General features: G+C 43.8%; 1 protein-coding gene across 9 annotated transcripts in view; it reads left to right on the forward strand.

Annotated features, from left to right (window-relative positions):
- The window catches only part of FAM193A (family with sequence similarity 193 member A), a 175,077-nt gene extending 163,390 nt beyond the window's left edge, over window positions 1-11,687 (forward strand). For all 9 annotated transcript variants that reach the window (XM_058546591.1, XM_058546582.1, XM_058546584.1 and 6 more), the window contains one exon: window positions 10,915-11,687. In XM_058546591.1, the coding sequence (XP_058402574.1) occupies window positions 10,915-11,008 (94 nt within the window). In that variant the 3' untranslated portion in view covers window positions 11,009-11,687. The remainder of the gene's footprint in view (window positions 1-10,914) is intronic.
- The last annotated feature ends 11,795 nt before the right edge of the window (window positions 11,688-23,482 follow it).

The raw sequence follows: 23,482 nt of genomic DNA on the forward strand, positions 1-23,482 counted from the left end.
ACCAGTCAAAAGACAGAGTGGCTGGATGGATTAAAAAACAAGACCCAACAATATGCTGCCTCCAGGAAACACATCTCAGCTCTAAAGACAAACACAGACTCAAGAGTGAACGGACGGAAGATGATACTCCAGGCGGATGGCAAGCAAAAGAAAGCAGATGTTGCCCTACTTAGACAAAGCAGACTTCAAGATAAAACAGGCAATGAGAGACAAAGATGGGCGTTATATAATGATGAAAGAGACATTCCACCAAGAAGACATAACACTTACTAATATATATATACCTAACACAGGAGCACCAAAATATATAAAGCAACTACTAACAGAAATAAAGGGAGAAATTGTCAGCAGTACAATAATAGTAGAGGACCTTAACATGCCTTTTACATCAGTGGTTAGCTATCCAGACAGAAAGTCAACAAGGAAACAATGACCTTAAATGAAACACTAGAGCAAGTGGACTTAATAGATATGTATAGAACATTCCCTCCAAAAACAGGAGAATACACATTCTTCTCAAGTGCACATGGAACATTCTCAATGATAGACCACTTGTTGGGAAACAAGGCAAGCCTCAAAAAATTTAAGAAGATTGAAATCATATAAAGCATCTTTTCTGGCCACAATGGTATGAAAATAGAAATTAACTACAAGAAAAAAGCTGGAAAAGTCACAAATATGTGGAGACTCAACAACATGCTACTGAACAAGTATTGGATCAATGAAGAAATCAAAGGAGAAATCAGAAAATACCTGGAGACAAATGAAAGTGAAAACACAACATACCAAAACCTATGAGTTGCAGTGAAAGTGATACTAAGAAGAAAATTTATAGCAATACAGGCATACTTAAGAAACAAGAAAAATCTCAAACTTACACTATACCTAGAAAAACAAGAAAAAGAAGAAAAAACGAAGCCCAAAATCAGTAGAAGGAAGGAAATTTAAAAATCAGAGCAGAAATAAATGAAATAGAGACTAAGAATAGAAATGATTAATGAAACTAAGAGCTGATTCTTTGAGAAAATAAACAGAATTGACAAACCCTTAGCCAGACTCACTGAGGAAGAAAAGAGAGAAGACTCAAATAAAATCAGAAATGAAAGAGGAGAAATTACAACAGATACCACAGAAATACAACGAATTATAAGAGAATACTATGAAAAGCTATATGCCAACCAACTTGATAATCTAGAAGAAATGGATAAATTCTAGAATCATACAACCTCCCAAAACTGAATCAAGAAGAAATAGAGAATCTGAATAGAGCAATCACAAGTGAAGAGATTGAAATAGTAATCAAAAACCTCCCAAAAAACAAAAGTCCAGGACCAGATGGCCTCTCTGAAGAATTCTACCAGACATTCAAAGAAGATTTAATTCCTATCCTTCTCAAATTATTCCGAAAAGCTGAAGAGGACAGAATGCTTCCTAACTCATTTTAAGAGGCCAACGTTACCCTGATACCAAAACCAGACAAGGACAACACAAAGAAGGAAAATTACAGGCCAGTATCATTGATGAACATAGATGCAAAAATCCTCAACAAAATATTAGCAAATCAAATACAACAATACAGTAAAAGGATCATACACCATGGTCAAGTGGGATTTATTCCAGGGATGCAGGGATGGTTCAACATACACAAGTCAGTCAGTGTGATACACCACATTAACAAAATGAGGAATAAAAATCACAATGTCATCTCAATAGATACTTAGAAAGCATTTGACAAGATCCAACATCCATTTATGATAAGGGTATAGAAGGAAAGTACCTCAACATAATAAAGGCCATATATGACAAACCCACAGCCAACATTGTACTTAATGGTGAAAAACTGAAAGCCATTCCTCTGAGAACAGGAACAAGACAAGGGTACCCACTTGCGCCACTCTTATTTAACATAGTACTGGAAGTTTTAGCCAGGGCAGTTGGGCAGGAAAAAGAAACAAAAGGGATCCAAATTGGAAAGGAAGAAGTCAAACTCTCACTGTTTGCAAATGACATGATTCTGATTCTGTATGTAGAAAACTCTAAAGAGTCCACCAGAAAACAATTAGAAATAATCAACAACTACAGTGAAGTTGCAGGGTACAAAACCAACATACAAAAATCAGTTGCGTTTCTATACACTAAGAACGAACTAGCAGAAAGAAAAGTTAAGAATACAATCCCATTTACAGTTACAACAAAAAGAATAAAATACCTAGGAATGAATTTAACCAAGGAGGGAGAAGACCTATACGCCGAAAACTGTAAGGCATTATTGAAAGAAATCAAGGAAGACATAAAGAAATGGGAAGATATTCCATGCTCATGAATTGGAAGAATAAACATAGTTAACATATCCATATTACCTAAAGCAATCTGCGGATTCAGTGCAATCCCAAGCAGAATCCCATTGACATTCTTCATGGAAACAGAACAGAGAATCTTAAAATTTATATGGAACCACAAAAGACCCCAAATAGCCAAAGCAATCCTGAGAAAAAAGAACAAAGCTGGAGGTATCACACTCCCTGATTTCAAAGTATACTACAAAGCTGTAGTAGTCAAAACAGCATGGTACTGGCTGAAAAACAGATGCACAGATCAATGGAACAGAATTGAAAGCACAAAAGTCAAACCACACATCCATGGACAGCTAATCTTCGACAAAAGGAGCCAAGAACATGCAATGGAGAAAGGAAAGTCTCTTCAATAAATGGTGTTGGGAAAACTGGACAGCCACATGCAAAAGAATGAAAAGAGACTATTATCTTATACCGTATATAAAAATTAATAACTCAAAATGGGTTAAAGGCTTGAATGTAAGACCTGAAACCATAAAACTCCTAGAAGAAAATATAGGCAATACACTCTTTGACATCAATCTTAGCAGTAGCTTTTCAAACACCATGTCTACTCAGGCAAGGGAAACAAAAGAAAAAATAAATGGGACTACATCACACTAAAAAGTTTCTGCAAGGCAAAGGAAACCATGAACAAAACAAAAAGACAACCCACCAACTGGGAGAAAATATTTACAAATCATATATCCAGCAAGGGGTCAATTTCCAAAATATAAAGAACTGGTACAACTGAACAACACAAAAATGAACAACACGATCAAAAAATGGGCAGAAAATATGAACAGACATTTTTCCAAAGAAGATATACAGATGGCCAACAGGCACATGAAAAAATGTTCAACATCACTAATTATTAGGGAAATGTAAATCAAAACTACAATGAGATATCACCTCACACCCATCAGAATGGCTATAGTTAACACGACAAGAAATAACAAGTGTTGAAGAAGATGTGGAGACAAGGGAACCTTCATACACCACTGGTGGGAATGCAAACTGGTGCAGCCACTATGGAAAACAGTATGGAGATTTCTCAAGAAATTGAAAATAGAAATATCATACAATCCACCTATTCCGCTACTGGGTATTTATCCAAAGAACATGAAATCAACAATTCAAAGTGATTTATGCACCGCTATGTTCACTGCAGCCTTATACACAATAGCATGTGGAAGCAACCCAAGTACCCATCAACAGATGAACGGATAAAAGACATGTGGGGGATGTGTGTGTGTGTGTGTGTATATACACACACACACACACACACACACAATGGAATACTACGCAGCTGTAAAAAAAGACAAAACTGTGCCGTTTGTGACAACATAGATGGACCTTGAATGTATTATGCTAAGTGAAATAAGTCAGACAGAGAAAGAGACATACCATATGATTTCACCCCTATGTGGAAGATACACACATGGATATAGAGAAAAGATTAGTGGTTACCACAAGGGAAGGGGGTGGGGGTAGGGCAAAGGGGGTAAAGGGGCACATATGTATGGTGACGGATAAAAATCAGGCTATTGGTGGTGAACACAATGCAGACTATGCAGAAACTGAAATAGAATAAACAATATTGAAATTTACACAATGTTATAAAGCAATATAACCTCACTAAAAAATTTTTTTCTAAGAACAAGTATGTGTAATTTGTGTTCTCTGACTGCAACACAATTTTAATTGGAGATTTACAATAAGTAAATTTTGAAATCTCTAAATATTTGGAAATCTGAAAGTATATGTTTAAATAACTGGTGGGTCAAGTAAGAAACCACAGTAGGGCCGGCCCCATGGCTTAGCGGTTAAGTGCACGTGCTCCGCTGCTGGCGGCCCGGGTTCAGATCCCGGGCGCGCACCGACGCACCGCTTCTCCGGCCATGCTGAGGCCGCGTCCCACATACAGCAACTAGAAGGCTGTGCAACTATGACATACAACTATCTACTGGGGCTTTGGGGGAAATAAATAAAAAAAAAAAAAAGAAACCACAGTAGACATTTTAAAATATGTAGAACTAAAAGATAATGAAAACACTGCATATGAAAACCTGTGGAATGCAGAAAAAAATTGCTCTTGAGAGCTTTCAGTAAAGCCTTAAAGGCTGGAGTTAGTTTTTAAAAACCTGAAAATTAATGACTTAGGGATTTCATTTGAGAAATTAGGGAAAGAACAACAGAATAAGCCCAAAGAAAGTAAAACAGAGGGGTATAATACATAAGAGAAACAGAGAAGATCAACAGAGTGATTCTTTGAAAACATTAACTAAATGAATAAACCTTTGAGAGACTGGTCACGAAAAATAGAAACACAACAAAATAACAATTAGATGGAAGAAGAAGTGAGATATTGATAATTATCCAAGTTGGTGATGGCCGTGTTCATTTTACCAAACTCTGCTGTTGTGTGTTTGAAATTTTCCATAATAAACAGGGTTGCTTTAATTTTGTGAATGTATAAGTAAAAAGGAGGACATAACTACAGATACTGCAAAGATTAAAATACAATCTGAGAACAACTTCACAACAATTAATTTTAAAACTTAAAATACAAAATCAACCCAATAAAAATATAGCATGAGTGGTCCTGTAACTATGAAAGAAATTAAAGCAATAACTGTACGTCTTTCCAATGAGAAAACTGTATTCTGACAGTTTTACAGAGAATTCTACCAAAATTTCAAAGAACAGATTATCCAGTCTTGTACAGATTCTACCAGAGAACTGAAAACACAGAGAGCAAGAGAGAGCACTCCTCAGTTCTTTTTATGAGAGAAGTAAAATTTTGATAGCAAAATCTGCCAAAAACAATACCAGAAAAAATGAAAAATTACAAGTGTGTCACTCACGAATATTAGATGCAAAAGTTAAGAAAATATTCGTGTTCCAAATCCAACAGTGTATTTTAAAAAGCAATAAATAACCAATCTGGTTTATCCCAGGAATGAATACAAGGAGTATTTAGGGGCCTGCCCCGTGGCTTAGCGGTTAAGTGCACGCGCTCCGCTGCTGGCGGCCCGGGTTCGGATCCTGGGCACGCACCGACGCACCGCTTCTCCAGCCATGCTGAGGCCGCGTCCCACGTACAGCAACTAGAAAGATGTGCAGCTATGACACACAGCTATCTACTGGGGCTTTAAGCGGGGGGAAAAATAAATAAATAAAATTATAAGCAGTATTTAATATTAGGAAATCCACAAATGCTATTTACTACATTAATATATTAAAGAAGAGCCATATGATCATTTCAGTAGGTTCAGAACAAACATTAATAAACTGTTAGCACCCATTTATTATTAATAAAAAAGGAAAAAGTAAATTAGCGAAGGAAATATCCTTAACCTAAAAAGGGGATTTACCGAAAGAGAAAGAGAGAGGAAAGAAATCTACATGAAACATTTTCCAAAATGAGAAAGATGTGGAAGCACGTGCAAAACAAAGATGCTCTGTCTTACCACTTCTGTTCAGCCTTAAGTTGTAGTTCCTAGCCAGCACAATAAGACAAGAAAAGAAATTAAAGGCTTCAAGAGTAGAAAGGAGGAAATACAATTCCAATATACAGATGATCTAATTGTCTGCACAGGAAATTATAAAAGGATGTATAGGACAGTTTAGCAAGAAACTGGCTGTAGAATAAGTGTATAGAAGTTACTTATTTTTTCTACACTGTTAGTAATTCGAAAATGTAGTTTAAGTAAAGACAGCATTTATAATAGGACCAAAATCTATGCAGTATCCATGAGTAAGTCTAACAAAAGTTGCACAAGACTTATGCACAGAAGACTGTGAAACTGTACTGAAGAACCTTAAAGAAGCCGTAAATCGCAGAAAGCCTATGTTCATTAATAGGAAGTTAATATAAAGCTGTTGAGTTTCCCAAAAGTTCTCTGTGGAGTTAAAACCAAAGAAGCATTTTGGGAAACTTAACATACTGTTTCTAAAATGTGTTGGGGTAGATACATTGTGATACAGTCATACAATGGAATGCTGTATAGCAACAAAAGGGAACAAACTAGAACAATCTGCAACACAGATGTATCTTACAAACTGAATGTTAAACCACACAGGCAGAAAACACAAGAATGTACATAATATCCTATTTACATAAAGTTCAAATTAAGCAAAACTAATGTACATTGTTTAATATACCTACCAGTCAATCCAGCAGCTCCACTGCTGGATGTCTGCCCAAGAGAAATGAGAGCTCGTGCTCATGCAAAGCCTTGCACATGTGTGTTCCTAGAAGTTTTATTTATAATAGCCAAAAACTGGGAACAACCCAAAATGTCCACAGCAAATGAACAGATAAACTGTGCTCAATCCATCCACTGGACACCACTCAGCAATAAAAAGCACACTAATGGGGCCAGCCTGGTGGCGTGGTGGTTAAGTTCATGTGCTCTGCTTTGGCAGCCTGGGGTTCATGGGTTCAGATCCTGGATGTGGACCTACACACCACTCATCAAGCCCCATGGAGTGGTGGCATCCCACATACAAAATAGAGGAAGATGGGCACAGATATTAGCTCAGGGCCGGTCTTCCTCAGCAAAAAAAAATGATAAAAAGCACACTACTGGTACAGCACCGTAGATGGATCTCAGACGTGGCATACTTAGTGCAAGAAGCCAGACACAAAATGTATACTGTGAGGTTCTATTTACCTGAAATTCCAGAAAATACAAATTCATCTATAAATCATTGTTGTCCTAGGGCCAGGGCAGCAAGATGACAGCAAAGGGACATGAAGACGTTTGGGGGTTTCATGGAAATGTTCTGTGTCTTGATTGAGGTGATGGTTACCTGATTGTAGATATTTGTCAGCATTGTGAGCTCCACACCAACTGTGCGATTTATTGTGCATAAATTATACCTCAATAATGTATATTTGCAGAAATTAAGTATATTGTTCAGGAATCCATATATAGGTGTTAAGACTACAAAGAAAAGCAAGGAAATTACCAACATCAGAAGCAAGAGTGGTAATTACTCCAGAGGAGTGGAGGGAGGGCTCTGGGCAGGGGCCACCTGGTGCTGGCAGTGGCCCCTGGCTTCATCTGGTGATCCACAGTATTTGCTTTATAATTATTCTTTATATTATACATTTGTTTGATTTACCCTTCTATATGTGTGTTACATTTACAAAAAAAAAAAAGAAGAAATTATAAAAGATCCTCCTAGAAGAATAGGAAGAACAAGGAGGGCTCCTTTTCCTATGCATTATAAAGACCTAGAAAGTCATGATTATTAAAACATTGTGAGGGGCCGGCCCCGTGGCTTAGCGGTTGGGTGCGTGCACTCCGCTACTGGCGGCCCAGGTTCGGATCCCAGGCACACACCGACGCACTGCTTCTCCAGCCACGCTGAGGAGGCGTCCCACATATGGCAACTAGAAGGATGTGCAACTATGACATAGAACTATCTACTGGGGCTTTGGGGGGTGGGGGGGAAAGGAGGAGGATTGGCAGTAGATGTTAGCTCAGAGCCGGTCTTCCTCAGCAAAAAGAGGAGGATTAGTATGGATGTTAGCTCAGGGCTCATCTTCCTCACAAAAAAAAAAAAATTGTGATATTGGTGCAGAATATGGAGCCAAGGAACAGACCTGTACAAGCACTGAGCTTTAGTGTATGACGAAAGATGGATTGGCAGATCACTGTGGAAATGAAGGCATGTTCATAAATGGAGCTTTGAACATTTGTCAGGTATATGAGAAAAGCTTTGAAATTGGATCCCTACCTCACACCATACTCAAAGGTCAGCTCCAGATGGGTTAAGATTTTAAATGTCAAAAGCAAACCTTTAAATTTGGAATATAGGTGAATATCTTTTTGACCTCAGAGGGAAAGATTTCTGTAAAACACCAGCCATAAAATAAAAGATTGATAAATTAAACTATATTAAAATCAACAATTTGTAAAGAAAGTGACAAGACAGTATTTGCAGCACATTACATAGGATTAGTATCAAGATGTGTAAAGAAACATTACAGAACAGTAAGAAAAAGACAAACCTGTTGACAAATGGGCAAACAAAATGATCAGATGTCAGGCCAGCCCCGTGGCTTAGCGGTTAAGTGTGTGTGCTCCACTACTGGCGGCCCGGGTTCGGATCCTGGGCACGCACCAACGCACTGCTTCTCCGGCCATGCTGAGGCCGCGTCCCACATACAACAACTAGAAAGGTGTGCAACTATGACATACAACTATCTACTGGGGCTTTGGGGAAAAAAAACGAGGAGGATTGGCAATAGATGTTAGCTCAGAGCTGGTCTTCCTCAGCAAAAAGAGGAGGATTAGCATGGATGTTAGCTCAGGGCTGATCTTCCTCACAAAAAAAAGATCAGATGTCACAGAAAACCCATGACCAGTAAACTGCAGAGAGGTCTTCAGCCTGAATAGCACCTGGAGGGCAGACAAGGCCGTCACCAGCGGGGGGAGGTTGTGGAGCGGCAGTTCTCCCCACCCCTCTTGGGAGCGCAGATTGGTTCAAACCACTTTGGAAGAGAGTTTGGCAGAATCTAGTCAAGTCCAAGTTGTACGTCTCAAGTAACCCAACAGACAGTTCCACGCCTGTGCAGATGTGCCCAGGCAGGGCAGAACTGTGTGAGCAGCATCGTCCACTTGTCTTTTTGTCCATTCAGTGTAGTGTATTCTTACAGCCGCAAAAATGAACAAAAACTATGGCCTCATGAAGGAGTTGCACAAACATGATGTTGAATGAAAGAAGCAATAAGAAAAAAATGTGTACATACGATTCTGTTCCTATAAATTCAGAAATCAACACAACCAAACTACCATTGAGGATGCGTATAGAAGTCATGAAACCACAAAGAACTATGCGGACTAGTTATTACAAATGCCAGGACAGTGGCTGCCTCCTGGGAGAAGACAGCAAGGTGCCCCGAGATTGGGATCTTGTTTTGGGTTTCTTGACCCAGGGGGTGGTTACCTGGGCTTTTGTGTTGTAGCTACCTGTATATACATGTATGTACATATGCATGACATAGTCCACAGTTACAGCACGGAAGCTTGATGGGGAGGTGGTGTCTGGAGCATAGGCAGAGAGGAGCCAGAGGGTTTGGGGAGGTGGCCAAGCCAGGTCACGGTGGGCCTGGGGCCCCAGGGAGCCCGTGGGAAACCTTGCTTTGGTTTGGGTTGGAGTTCTTCGTTGAGTGGTTTGGAGCAGGGATGTGACTGATGCTTCTGAGCATTCTAGCTGCTGTGTAGGCAAGGAGCGGGGGAGTACACATACACTAATGGCAACAGTTGAGAGGCTGTTGCCAGAGTTAAGAGGAGACAGTAGAGGCAGAAGTGGAAGCTTCCAGAAGGTTTGAAAGCTGACCCTAGGGCGCGGGGTTTTTGACCAGCTGTAGCCTGGGAAAGAGAATTTGGATTCTGGGAAATGGCAATGCTCCGCAGGGAGGACTCCCTCCACCTGGACGGAGGCCCATCAGGCAGGCTGCATAAACAATTGTGGTTGAAGGATTTAACCACAGTTTAAGCAAGCACACTTGAAATTTCATCTACTGGATGAGTGACAACAATAACCGGTTTCAGGTTTAATTCAAATTTCTGCTGTCCAAATTAGAGCTGGAAAGGTGAGAACTTCAGAAATTATTCAAAGTAAAGGTTTTGGAAGAAAATGTTCTTTCCTTCATTTAATATAAAAATCAGCCATTGTTGCCTGGGAAGCAACAGGGAAGGTGGCAAAGTGTGTCTTTTTTGCATGCTTTTATTTATTTTTTTTTGTGAGGAAGATCAGCCCTGAGCTAACATCCATGCCAATCCTCCTCTTTTTGCTGAGGAAGACTGGCCCTGAGATAACATCTGTACCGATCTTCCTCCACTTCATGTGGGACGCCGCCACAGCACGGCCTGACACGCGGTGCATCAGTGCGCGCCTGGGATCCGAACCCAGGCTGCCAGCAGCAGAGCGCATGCACTTAACCACTACGCCACGGGGCCGGCCCCTCACATGCGTTTAGCATGCAGTTTATGATCCAGAGCTGGACAGGGAGGCTGAGGGCTGGAGGTTTGTGGCTTGCCTCAGAAGCCTGTGGGCATTCCTATGCACTTGACGTGCCCCTGAGGGTGGGGGAGGTGGCGAGGGGCAGGCAGTACCCAGGTCTCACCATAAAAAGTCTTGTTTCAAGTCCCAGTCACTTGTGAATTCATGGGTAAACAAGGATAGGCTGGGATCTCCATGGCTTAACACATTAAGAGGGCGGGATGGTGGCTGTTGGCAGAGCCTGGCTGGGACGGCCAAGCTTCAGATTCTCAGATGGGCTCATCAGAAACTTCCCTTGGGCAGCTTCCCTGAAGACAAGTTGGAAAAGAGTAATACAAAACACCAGAGAACATTCAGGGTGCTGACCATTGTCCTGAAGAAGGAGAACCCTCCCCCCTCTTCTTCCCAAGGGTCCTTCCCTCTCTGAAGTGTGGCCAGGCGGCAAGCTGTGATGCCTGGTCCCCCACACTGAGCCCCCAAGAGGACCCCAGGCTTTGCTGACACCAGCTTGAGTGTGGGCTGTTTCCTTCCATGACTGTTTGGCTTTTTGTCTTCACAGATTCTGCTTGGATTCTGCTAGACAGACCCGACAAAGACTGTCCATCAACTGGTCCAATTTTAGCTTGAAAAAAGCCACCTTTGCTGCCCACTGAATGAGGACCACCTGGAGAGGGATGCGCGGGAGGTGGGCCAGGCCCCGGAGCTGCCACGCTCGCCCAGGGCTGTGCCGGGTGAGCCGCCGCACCTGAGACCCCCTAGACCGAGAACTTGCTGCTCGACCCGCGTTGTTAGCTCATGTGCGTGTAGTCTGTGAGTGAGACTTCTTTGATCGTAGCTCTGTGCTGTCGGATTGGAACAGTAGCTCCCGCCAGTTCTTCCACCACTGCGGCCTCAGAGGCCTGGGCTGTGACCAGAGATGCGTTTGCATCATCCACATGGCTCCGTTGCCTCTGCATCTCGCCTTGTCCTGTCATCTGTCCCCGCTGGGGCGTCGCTGTCACTCAGCTCTCTGTGCCCTGCATCCTACCCAAGGCGGGCTGGGCGGGGCAGGCACTCTTCCGTTCTCCTCCACAATCTACTGTTTAAGAGTGTACACGTTGCGCTGTTTGTGTCTGATCCCCCTGACTTGTAGCCAGCTTGTGTAAGATCCCTTGCAGAATGAGAAAGTTCAAAAACAAAAATCCCACCCAGTACTCACACCATCAAGTCTGTTAGAGAGTGTACGACTGTATTAACACGGAGGCCTGCCTGGCTACTTTTTTAACATATTGTTAAGTAATATTAAAATCATGTCTTTCTTTTTGAAAGATGGAATACATTAGTACAGCAGAAGACCTCGTCTGGTTGCTTTCTGCTGGGGGCAATGGGGAGCATGGCGGGGGGTAGGGTGAGCAAGGGGCTGTGCCCCCAAGAGGAACCCGGGCCACCTCCCCTGGAGCATCTCCCAGGTTGCACCAGGTGGCAGCTTAGGGTTCCTGGTGCCCTCACCATCCTCCTTGCAGTGGTTTATCCAGGGCCTTTCATGTGCCAAGCAGGCCCAGGCCCCAGGACACAGCCCAACCGGATCCTCAGAGGGCTTGGTGGTAAATGCTAAGAAACAACAGGGTGGGGCAGGAAGGCCCCACGGAGAAGGGGACATGGCATTCAAACTTACGGGAGGCAGAGCAAAGAGGGAGGAGGGTCAGTAGGGTGGGGTTACATATGACTTCGTGGGCTGGTGCCCATCCAGTTTGGGGGGTTGTGATCTCTAATAAAACAATGAAAAATTACAGATATTAAAATGGATATAAATTAGGAACAATGTGAGTAGTATTTTAAATAGAAAAAGGAATCCCAGCTTGGTTCCTCTCTTCTGAGATCTCTTGAGGCAGATTGCAGCAAGTTCGTGTGGAGCTGCCTCCTGGTTGCAGTCTAGCTTCCACTCACTTCCTAGAATACGCCATAGCTACCCTGCTGCCAGCCTCTTGGTAGACCTGCTCCTGTGCACATCAGAAGGATGTGGCTCGTCCCTGAGTGAAGGGGGAGTGGCGAGGGCCCCATTTCAAGGTGGAGACTGGGTCTGGCCCGGCTCTCAGCTGGGGAGAGGGTGAGAAGGGCCGCCCTTTGGAAATATTCTGACGTTTGGATCCACAGGACTTCGCAGCAGACAGCCTGCAGGTAAGAGGAGGAAAGGAGGCGAGGACTCCGAGGCTGAGCACTGGGGAGGATGGGGCTTCCTGCCCTGGAGGAACATGAGTCGAGGGTGCACATCAGACACCCAGGTGAAACGTCTGGCATTTGGGATTGCTGTTCCTGGACGGAAGGTCTCACACGAGCCTGTGAGGCCAGCCAGGAGTGAGTGTAGATGGAACAGGGGTGTGAGCCCCAGAACCAGGTGTCGAGGGTGAGGGCAGCCCAAAGGTCTCCGGGCCGGGCTGCTGTGGTCAAGACGAGGCCCAGGGACTGGCCTCAGGGCTCCGATGCTGAGGTGACCTTGACCCAGAACCCAGTGGAAGCTGGTTTGTGGGAGAGCGAGGGTGGGAACAGCAGGTCCAAGGAGCAAGGAATGGGGTAGTAGCCAGAGGAATGTGGAGTCAAGAGGCTGGCTGGCTTGTTTGTTTTTTCTAGGTGGGAGGAAGAACACACATCCCTTGGCTCGTGGGATGATCCAGGAAAGGAGGAGAAACAGACTGGGCTGTGACCATGGCAGGAGCCGTGTCCTCAAAATGGGCAGAGACCCTGATGTGGTTCCCTGGGACTCCAAGTCCAGGGCTGGGCCTGGTCCCCTTCTGACCGAGGCAGGGACTAGGTGGTGAGGGCAGGGCCAGGGCTGGCCAGGCACTGGACCCATTGAGCAGCCTGGGCTAGGGGAGCAGATGCTTGGGAAAGGTCCAGGGTGGGGCCTTCTCTCTTGCAGGCCTGGGCCTCGCCCTTTGAGGAAGCTGCCCGCCCAGGCCCCCTAGACTCTGGCCCTGGCCAGCCTGGTTCTCCCGGTGGACAGTCTTGACGGCTGTGCAGAGGGGCAGTCCCACTTCGGGCCTCAAACAAAAAGCTTCCTGTTTGTCCCGTGGGGCCCCAGTGGCTGCTGAGGGTCCCAGCTGTGACATGAGCAGGGCTTGTCAGGGCCATGAGTGGTAAGAGGGACCCGGGGTGCTCCAACGATGAGCACCCACACCCAGCTCCTGAGGTGGCCCCACCTGCTGCCTCCCACACCCCTGCTTCCAGCCAGCACACGGGCCTGCCACCTGCGCCACGTCTGCACACTTCCACCCCTCAGACCTCGTGGCTTTTCTCCTTGCCAGGAATGCTCTTCCCCTATTTTCCTGGAAAGCACCCATCCTGCAAGACCCAACCCTAATGTTCCTTTGGCTCTTTCCTCAAGGGAGCATCACTTTACCGTTCCCAGTTCTCAGGAACAAAAAAGAGGATGTATTTGGAGCCAGGAGGCTTAGGACCAAGTCAAGGGGTAGAGGAGGGTGGAGGGTGGCGGGGGTTCCTGAGGCCAACCCCTCTCACGTCGAGCAGGCCCAGGCCTCAAGCACAGTACAGCATGGGCTGGTGGCTTGTTATTGTGCCCCCAGTCACTACATTTACAGATGGGGAAATCGAGGCCCAAGGTGTACCTGCAGGATGTCCAGCTTCAGTGCCACTGTCTTCACAGGGGCCTAGGGCTGGGAGGGGAGCCCCTCAGATTCCTGATGAGGTCACTCCTCGACCACAGGGTCAGCCCCTGGGGGAGCCTCATGCAGGTCATATTTGACTATCACCTCCTTCACACAGTAGTAGTAATGAGAAGAAATAAAATAACCATAGCTAGAAAAGCACTGACAAAGTGTTTCCCTCAGCTAACATCCAACACCAATCCTCCTCTTTTTTTGCTGAGGAAGACTGGCCCTGGGCTAACATCCATGCCCATCTTCCTCTACTTTATGTGGGATGCCAACACAGCATGGCCTGACAAGCGGTGCATCGGTGCGCGCCTGGGATCTGAACTGGCGAACCCCGGGTCACCACAGCAGAGTGTGCGCACTTAACTGCTTGCGCCACCGGGCCAGCCCCCAGTCAAAGTGTTCTTTTGAACTTTGCCTACATACTCATGCCATTAAAAAATCAAAATAAATATGGTACTAGAAAGGATTAATACTTCTTAATTCCATTAATATATTTTTTTAAAAGAGGGAAAAATCTTATCCCACAGTTCCTACTGTTTCACTGTTTTAAACACAAATAAAACGTCTAAGTCATCACAGAACTGAAGTAACTTGAGTTAGGTTCTTCAACTTTGCAATCACAAGCAATCAATGTCTCTTTTGGATCCACGATTAAAACGTGAGACTAAGTAGCTCTCTGGGGGTGGGGGACGCAAACGGCACAAATAAATTTCAAACAGCTCTGAGCTGTTAAGAACTTACTCTCGAAACAAAACGTCTGTAGCTGTGTGTCAGGAGCCAACTGTGTACCTCGGAGCCCTCCAGGTGGTTTTCCATGGAGAATACTGTTGATTGAAGGACAAGTAATAAACATGTGCCACTTGCTAACGCAAAGCTTACACATGTACTACCAAACGGAACAGCGGCCCCCGGGAAGGATGAGCTCCACGGAAACTGTCCTCTTGCTGTTACCCCACCATCTCCGTTTTTGCCCGCGGCCCAGAAAGCCAATCACCAAGATGACAAGATTGCAGAGACAGGATTTAATCACAAGGCAGCCAAGTGAGGAAAACGGGAGAACAAGTCTCAAATCTGCCTCCCTGAAAATAGGGACTCGGGGGTATTTATGGGGAAGGGGGCAAGGTGGTCTGAAATGATTGGAGGTGAGGCGAGATGAGGTAATTGATGATCTGCACAAGCGTAGTCGGGCTTCATGTCTCTTCGTAGGACACGTTCACAGAATGGCGGCATTAGCATGCCCTGAGGGTGGAGTTCCAACCTCTTGCCGTCAAAAGGGCCCAGTTGATGGGTTGGTGGTGTCGGGGAAAGAGGGGGAATCTCCCTCTGCCCTTTTCCTTAAGGTTCTTATGGCTGGCCAAATAGTTAACAAGACAGGTTAACAGGAGAAAATAATACCAAGTTTAATACCATGCATACATGGGAGAAAACAGGGACACTGCGTTTCTCAACACAATAGCAGAAATTCTCGTCTTAAATACCATGTTCAGCCAATGACAAAGGATTTTGGGGGTGGGGGGAGTCAGTTACAGGAGATTACCACTAAAGCACAGTAAACAAGAGTAAGGTTTATTATGCAGTTTTAAGGCCTCACCTTCCACATTGATAAGTCTCTAGAAATGAGGTCATCCCCCCTCTTCCCAATACAGAGAGGGAGATACCTTTACAAATGGAGACTTCCCTTGTAAATGATTGTCTGGTAACTCCTCGCAGGGCCATCTAGAGCATGTGGCCAGAGAGACAGAACTTCCAATAAGATGGGCTTGTTGGTGCCTTTTCTATTGTAACCTCTATCCTACATTATCTTTATAGCAGTCATGATAATCACTCCTTCCTGAAACAGATCTTTTGTTTTAAATTTTTTAGGCAGTTTTGGAGGGGAAACTCAAATATTCTTCCTGAGTTCTCTGAGTCCTTATTGTCTTCAGCTCGAAATAATCCGCATACCAGAGTGGTGCTTCCTGGGGTAGCTTGCCCTGAGCACCATCAGTGGTCTCAATCCGGCCTGAAGTGGACATGGGGTTCAGTTCCTGAAAAAAATAGCTCAAACACCCATTACCATGGTGACCCAGGCTCCAGAGAGATGTCATCTATAGGAACCTAGTGGGAGTCAGACAGCATATTGCCCAAACAGCACAGTTAACAATGGGTAAGTTTATCACGAAGATTTAAGTCCTCGCCTTCCGTTCTGATAAGTTTCTAGGTAAGGCCATCCCCCCTTCTTCCTGGTGCAGGGAAGAAGATACCTTTACAAATGGAGATTTTCTTTACAAACGTAAATGTCTCATAAAGGGTAACTAGAACTAAGAATGAGCTTAGTACAACCCACCCAGGTACGCGGAGATGTATACAGTAATGGCCTTTTCTGGGGGCAGGCCTCCCATCCCAAACTCCTTTGGTCAGTTAGTGGGGGTGGGGGTCAAAATGTCATTCAGGCAGAGACACATTTTGAGTTGGCAAATTCCAATCCCCCGTAGTTACCAGCTGCTGAATCATCAATGGCTGTTTGCCGGTTTCATTGCCATGCGCAACTGTAAAACAGGAAATTTTTTAAACAATGTTTGTGGATGTTGGGATAGAGGCAGCACGTGGCAGTGTTTCCTGAACAAAGGGCAGGAAACAAGGTAAACCTCCGAGCACCCCAGCTTCCTGCCTGGAAGCAGTTTCCAGGCCCCAGCACTGGGAGGGGAAACTTGCAGAGCCCAGCTTATCCTCAGGATCAGCCCTGCAGGATGGCTGAGTAGAGGAAGCAGAGATTGGCATTTGAGGAGGCGGAGGTGGCTGGAATTTTGTGGGGCAGAGTTCCAGACAGGAGGGGGCTGCACAGAGCTCCGGAGATCTGCAGAGTCCCCTTGAATCTATTGACCTGTGCATGTGTGGCATAAAATTCCATAAATTCAGGAGGAAATCACCAGAAAATAGTGTGTGTTTCCACCAGTCAGGGTGGAGAGACCTAGTAATACACCAGCATTGGTGTCGAGTCCTCAGAAGGATATCACCTTAGCAGTGGGGTTAAATTAGCCCTAGAATAAAATTGAAAGCTCAGAGCAAGCCTCAGAAGGATCAGGCTGACCCTAAGGAACTTAATGGCTAGAACCAAGTCCAACATTCTTAAAGGAATACAGAAATATCTTGCACTAAACAAAATAAAATTCACAATGTTGGAATCCAAACAAAAATTACCAGGCCATGCCGAGAAAGAAAATATATACCATAATCAGGAGAAATACCAAACACTAGAATCAGACCCAAAAATGACAGATGGTGAATTTGCAGACAAGAACCTTAAAATGGCTATTATAAATCTCAGAAATATGCTCACGGATATACAGGAAAACATGAACAAGGTGAAGAAGTGGAAGATATAAAAAAGACCCAAATGAAACGTCTAAAGAAAAAAAATCCAATATCTAAAATGAAAAATACCCTGGATAGAATTAACAGCAGATTAGAAACTTCAGAGGAAAATATCCATAAACTTGATGGCATATGAATAGAAACTACGGAAAATGAAGCCCTGAGAGAGAAGAGACTGGGAAAAAAAAGACCTGTGGGACAACATGAAGCACTCTAATATCCATGTAACTGGAGTCCTAGAAAAGTGGGGAACAATCAATACTAATTTTAAAATCAGCCTGTCACAAGCCTGCTGGGATTATGACTGAGATTTTGTTTAAGTCTATAGGTCAATTTGGGAAGAAATGACATCTTAAGACTACTAGGTTCTCAGTCTATGAACATGGTATCTCTTCATTTTATTTATACGTTCTTGAGTTTCTCTCAGCAGTATTTTGCAGCTGTTATTGTAGAGGTTTAGAACACTTTTGATAAATTAATTTTTTCTGGGGCAGGCCCGGTGGCGGTGTAGCAGTTAAGTTCGCCTGTTCCACTTCAGCAGCCCGGGGTTTGCCAGTTTGGATCCTGGGTGCACACCTACTCACTGCTCATCGAACCATGCTGAGGCAGCATCTCACATAGAACTAGAAGGACCTACAACTAGGATATACAACTATGTACTGGGGCTTTAGGGAGAAAAAAGAAAAAGAGCAAGATTGGCAACAGACATTAGCTCAGGGCCAATCTTCCTCAAAATAAATAATTTTTTTCTATGCATTTTGTTATTGACATTATCATAAGTGGGGGTATATATTAGTTTCCTGGGGCTCCCATAACAAAGTGCCACAAACTGTGTGACTCATAACAACAGAAATTTATTCTCTCACAGTTCTGGAAGATATAAATCCAAAATCCAGGTGTCAGCAGGCCTGGTTCCTTCTAGGGGTTGTGAGAAAAAATCTTCCATGCCTCACTCGTAGCTTCTGGTGGTTGCTGGTGATCCCTGGCTTGTAGCGGCATCACTCCCATCTCTACCTCTGTCTTCACGTGGTGTTCTCCCTGTGTGTGTCTCTTTGCCTTTTCTTATAATGACACCAGTCATTGGATTTAGGGCCTGCCCTAATCCAGCATGACATCATCTTAGATTACATCTGCAAAGACCCTGTTTCCAAATGAGGTCACATTCACAGGTTCTAGGGGTTAGGACTTCAGCATCTTTTTGGTCAACATATCTTTTGAAGAGACACAATTCAACCCACAACAGGTGTTTAAATTTGCTTTTCCAGTTAATTGTCGCAAATATACCGGAATACACTAGATTTTTCCTGTATTGACTTTGTATCTTGAGATTGTCAAATTGACTTACCAATTCTAAACTTCTTTTCTTAAGATCCCTTAGGATTTTCTACATACACAATCATGTCATCTGTGAATAGGGACAGTTTTTATTTCTTCTTTTCCATTTTTCTGTCCTTGACTCCTGTTATTGCCTTACTGCACGGGGGGACCTCCTGTACAGTGTTGAGCTGCAGTGGTGTGTGAACACCCTTGCCTTGTGTAGCCTCAGCAGAGACAGCGTTCAATATTTTATCATCAAGTATAACGTTAGCTGTAGCTTTTTGGACATACACCTTCATCAGATTGAAGAAGTTCCTATTCCTAGTTTGCTGAGTATTTTTTATCACGAGCAGGTATTGATTTTGTCATATGCTGTTTCTGCTTCTATTGAGATGATCGTGTGGTTTTTCTCTGTTATTATGGGGAATTACATTTGGTGGTTTGTTTGTTTTTTTTAATGTTAACCAATCTTGTATTTCTGTGATAAAAATTCCGCTTGGTTATGATATATTATCCTTTTTTATATTGCTGAATTCAATTTAATTTGTGTGTGTGTGTGTGTGAGAAAGATCAGCCCTGAGCTGACATCCGTGCTAATCCTCCTCTTTTTGCTGAGGAAGACTGGCTCTGAGCTAACATCTATTGCGAATCCTCCTCCTTTTTTTTTTTTCCCCAAAGCCCCAGTAGAGATAGTTGTATGTCGTAGTTGCACATCCTTCTAGTTGCTGTATGTGGGATGCAGCCTCAGCATGGCCGGAGAAGCGGTGCGTCGGTGCGCGCCCGGGATCCAAACCCGGGCCGCCAGCAGCGGAGCGCGCGCACTTAACCGCTAAGCCACAGGGCCAGCCCCAATTTACTATTTTGTTCAGGACTTTTGCATCTATGTTCGTGAGTGATATTGGTCTGTAAAATTTCTTTCTTGGCTTGTCTTTCTCAAGTTTTGGTGTCATGAAACGAGTTGGAAAACATTCCCTCATTTCCTGAGTGTATGTAAGATTGGTATATCTTTCTTAGATGTTTGGAAGAATTCACCAGTGAAGTCATCTGGGCTTGTAATTTTCTTTGTGAAAAGATTTTTAACTACAGATTCAATTTATTTAATGGATACAGAGCTATTCAGGTTTTCTCTCTCTTCTTGTGTCAGTTTTGGTAAGTTGTGTTTTTCAAGTATTATTATTTTACCCATTTCATCTAAACTGTCATATTTAGGTCACATGAAGTGTTCATAGTATCCTCTTATTTATCTTAGAGCTCTATCTATAGTGATGGCCCCCTTTTCATTTGCGATATTAGCAATTTGTGTTTTTTCTTGATCAGTCATGCTAGGGCTTTATCAGTTTTATTACTACTTAAAAGAACTCTTGGCATTGCTGATTTTTCCTTGCTTTTTATTTCATTGATTTCTGCTCTTTTATTTCCTTTGGGTCTAATTTGCGGCTGTTTTCCTGGCTTCCTTTTTTTTTCCCCCCAAAGCCCCAGTAGATAGTTGTGTGTCATAGTTGCACAGCCTTCTAGTTGCTGTATGTGGGACACGGCCTCAGCATGGCCAGAGAAGCGGTGTGTCGGTGCGCGCCCGGGATCCGAACCTGGGCCGCCAGTAGCGGAGCACGCACACTTAACCGCTAAGCCACGGGGCCGGCCCGTTTCCTGGCTTCTTGAGATGGGCACTTGGATCACTGAATTTTAACCTTTCTTAACTTCTAATATATGCATTTAGAGGTATAAAATTTCCCTTAATCACTGCTCTAGCTGCATTCTGTAACTTTTAACAAGTTGTATTTTCATTTTCACTCAGTTCAAAATATTTTCTAATTTCCATTGTTTTTTTCCTTTGCCCATGGATCATTTAGAAGTGTGTTGGGAATTTGATAGTTATTTTTCTATTATTGAGTTGTGGTTTAACGTCACTGTGGTCAGAGAATATAAATTCAATGATTCAATTCTTTGGAATATGTTGTGACTTGATTTATGGCCCCAAAATTTGTCTCTTTTGGTAAGCATTCCATGTACACCCGAAAAGAATTATAGTTGGCTTTTGTTGGGTGTAATGATGTCCTACATATGTAAATTAGGCCAAGATGTTTAATGATCTTGGCTAAATCTTCTGTAGTCTGATTTTTTTCCTGCTTCTGTCAGTTACTGAGAGAGGTATGTTAAAATCTCCAACTATGTGTATATGTCTAGTTCTTCTTTTCTTTTATATGAAGCTGTTATTAGGTCTATACAAATTTAGGAATGTTATATATTCCTGATCAATTTACCCTTTTATCATTATGCAATGTCTCTTTATTTCTGGTAATAATTTTTGGCCTGAATTTCACTTTGTCTGATAATCATGTAGCCACTCTTATTTTCTTGGTGGGTGTGTCTTTTTCTATGCTCTCCATTCTGTTCTTATATTGAAAGTATATCTTTTCTTTTTTTATTTATTTTTTTTTTTGAGGAAGATCAACCCTGAGCTAACATCTGCCAACCCTCCTCTTTTTCTTTTTTTTGCTGAGGAGGACTGGCCCCGGGCCAACATCCATGCCCCTCTGCCCCCACTCTATATGGGACGCCACCACAGCATGGCTTGCCAAGTGGCGCGTTGGTGTGCGCCCGGGATCCAAACCGGTGAACCCTGGGACGCTGCAGCCGAGCGTGCGCACCCAACCACTTGCGCCACCGGGCCAGCCCCAAAAAGTATATCTTTTCTAATGAGCATATAGGGAGGACTTTATTTTCATCCACAGTGACAATCATTGTCTTTTAATCAGTGTTTTGATCCATTTATTTTTAACGTAATTACTGCTATAGTTGGGGTTTAAGTCTACCATCTTGCCATCTATTTTCCACTTGTCTCATCTCTTCCTTATTCCTTTAGTTCTCCTAACTAACTTGTCTTGCTTTGGATTAATAAAAACTTTTCTTTTTTTTTTCTTTTGGCAGGGAAGATTGGCCCTGACCTAACATCTGTGCCAGTCTTCCTCTATATTTTTATATGTGGGATGCTACCACAGCATGGCTTGATAAGCAGTGTGTAGGTCCACACCCAGGATCCGAACCTGTGAACCCTGGGCCACCCATGCGGAGTGCATGAACTTAACCACTACACCACCAGGCTGGCCTCTTAACTGTTTTTGTTTTTTTTTTTAATAATTTTATTTATTTATTTTTTTCCCCCCAAAGCCCCAGTAGATAGTTGTATGTCATAGCTGCACATCCTTCTAGTTGCTGTATGTGGGACATGGCCTCAGCATGGCCAGAGAAGCAGTGCGTCGGTGCGCACCCGGGGCCCGAACCCGGGCCACCAGCAGCGGAGCGCGAGCACTTAACCACTAAGCCATGGGGCTGGCCAATATTTTTCTTTTAAAGATTCCCCCCCCCCCCCCCCCGCAAAGCCCCAGTAGGTAGTTGTATATCACAGTTGCACATCCTTCTAGTTGCTGTATGTGGGACGCGGCCTCAGCATGGCCAGAGAAGCAGTGTGTCGGTGCGCACCCGGGATCCGAACCCAGGCTGCCAGCAGCGGAGCACGCACACTTAACCGCTAAGCCACGGGGCCGGCCTGGCCTCTTAACTTTTTAATTAAATATTTTCATTACTATTTTAGTGGTTACCCTAGAGATTATACTGTGGTCTCGTAATTCATTACAGTCCAACTTAATGCACTTATCAAAACTTATAATTGTATAGGTTCATTAAACACTCCCCCCTCCCCCACCTGGAAAGCTCTTGTAGTCACGTTTGCATGTTTTAAAACCCTCAAGACATTACTGTTTTATTTTTTAGTAAAGATTTTATTTATTTATTTTCCCCCCAAAGCCCCAGTAGATAGTTGTATGTCGCAGTTGCACATCCTTCTAGTTGCTCTATGTGGGATGCGGCCTCAGCATGGCCGGAGAAGCGGTGCGTCAGTGCGCGTGCGCGCCCAGGATCCGAACCCGGGCCGCCAGCAGCAGAGCGCGCGCACTTAACTGCTAAGCCACGGGGCCGGCCCCAAGACATTACTGTTTTAAATAGTCAATATGCATTTATATTTACCCACTCCCAAGCTCTTCATTCCTTTCTATATTGGTGTTTATCCAGAATCATTTCTCTTTAGCCTGAATAATTTCTGTAGTAGTTACTTCTTGTAGTACAGTCTGCTGGACATAAATTTTGTTAGTTTGCATTTATCTGAAAATATTTTCATTCTGCTTCATTTCTCGTATGTCTAGTATGTTTAATTGTATACTGGACTTGTGGTAAATATAGTAAAAGGTCCTGGATTCTGTCACCTCTCTGAAGAAATAGAAAATAGGCAGGTGAATTATTGGTTGGTTGTTGGAACTTGTATGCTTTTTTAGAGCAAAGCTGTTTTGATTTCGTCCTAGGATGTCAACTTTACTCCTAAGGTGTGGCCCTTCTAGGGTTTCAAAGGAAAACCCCAAGGTGTTTACCAAGCCCCTCTAACCTTGAGAGACTCAAATTTACAACTCTGTCACCCTGCAGTGGACAGCTGCTGAAATCTCTGCTCAGCTCTCTCTGCTTCCAGCTGTTGTTCTCTCCCTAGGATCTTCAGTCTCATCCTGAGCATGCACAATTCGGAGGTCAGCCAAGGATCTGAGCATTCCCCCTTCTGTGGCTCCCTTTTCTCTGGGATGTCCCCAGCCTCCATCCCCAGTGCTCAGGTGTCTGCCATTCTGACTCCTCAGGTCAGTGTCACTGAGGCTCTCTGCAAGTGCTCTACCCACCCCAGGCCATGCAGACTGGATCTCTTCCAGCCAGGTTCCCGGAAAGGGGTACACAGGGAATTCCATAGAGGAGGTGACACCTAAACTACAA

The sequence above is a fragment of the Diceros bicornis genome, chromosome 8, assembly GCF_020826845.1.
Source record: "Diceros bicornis minor isolate mBicDic1 chromosome 8, mDicBic1.mat.cur, whole genome shotgun sequence".
NCBI lineage: Eukaryota > Metazoa > Chordata > Mammalia > Perissodactyla > Rhinocerotidae > Diceros > Diceros bicornis.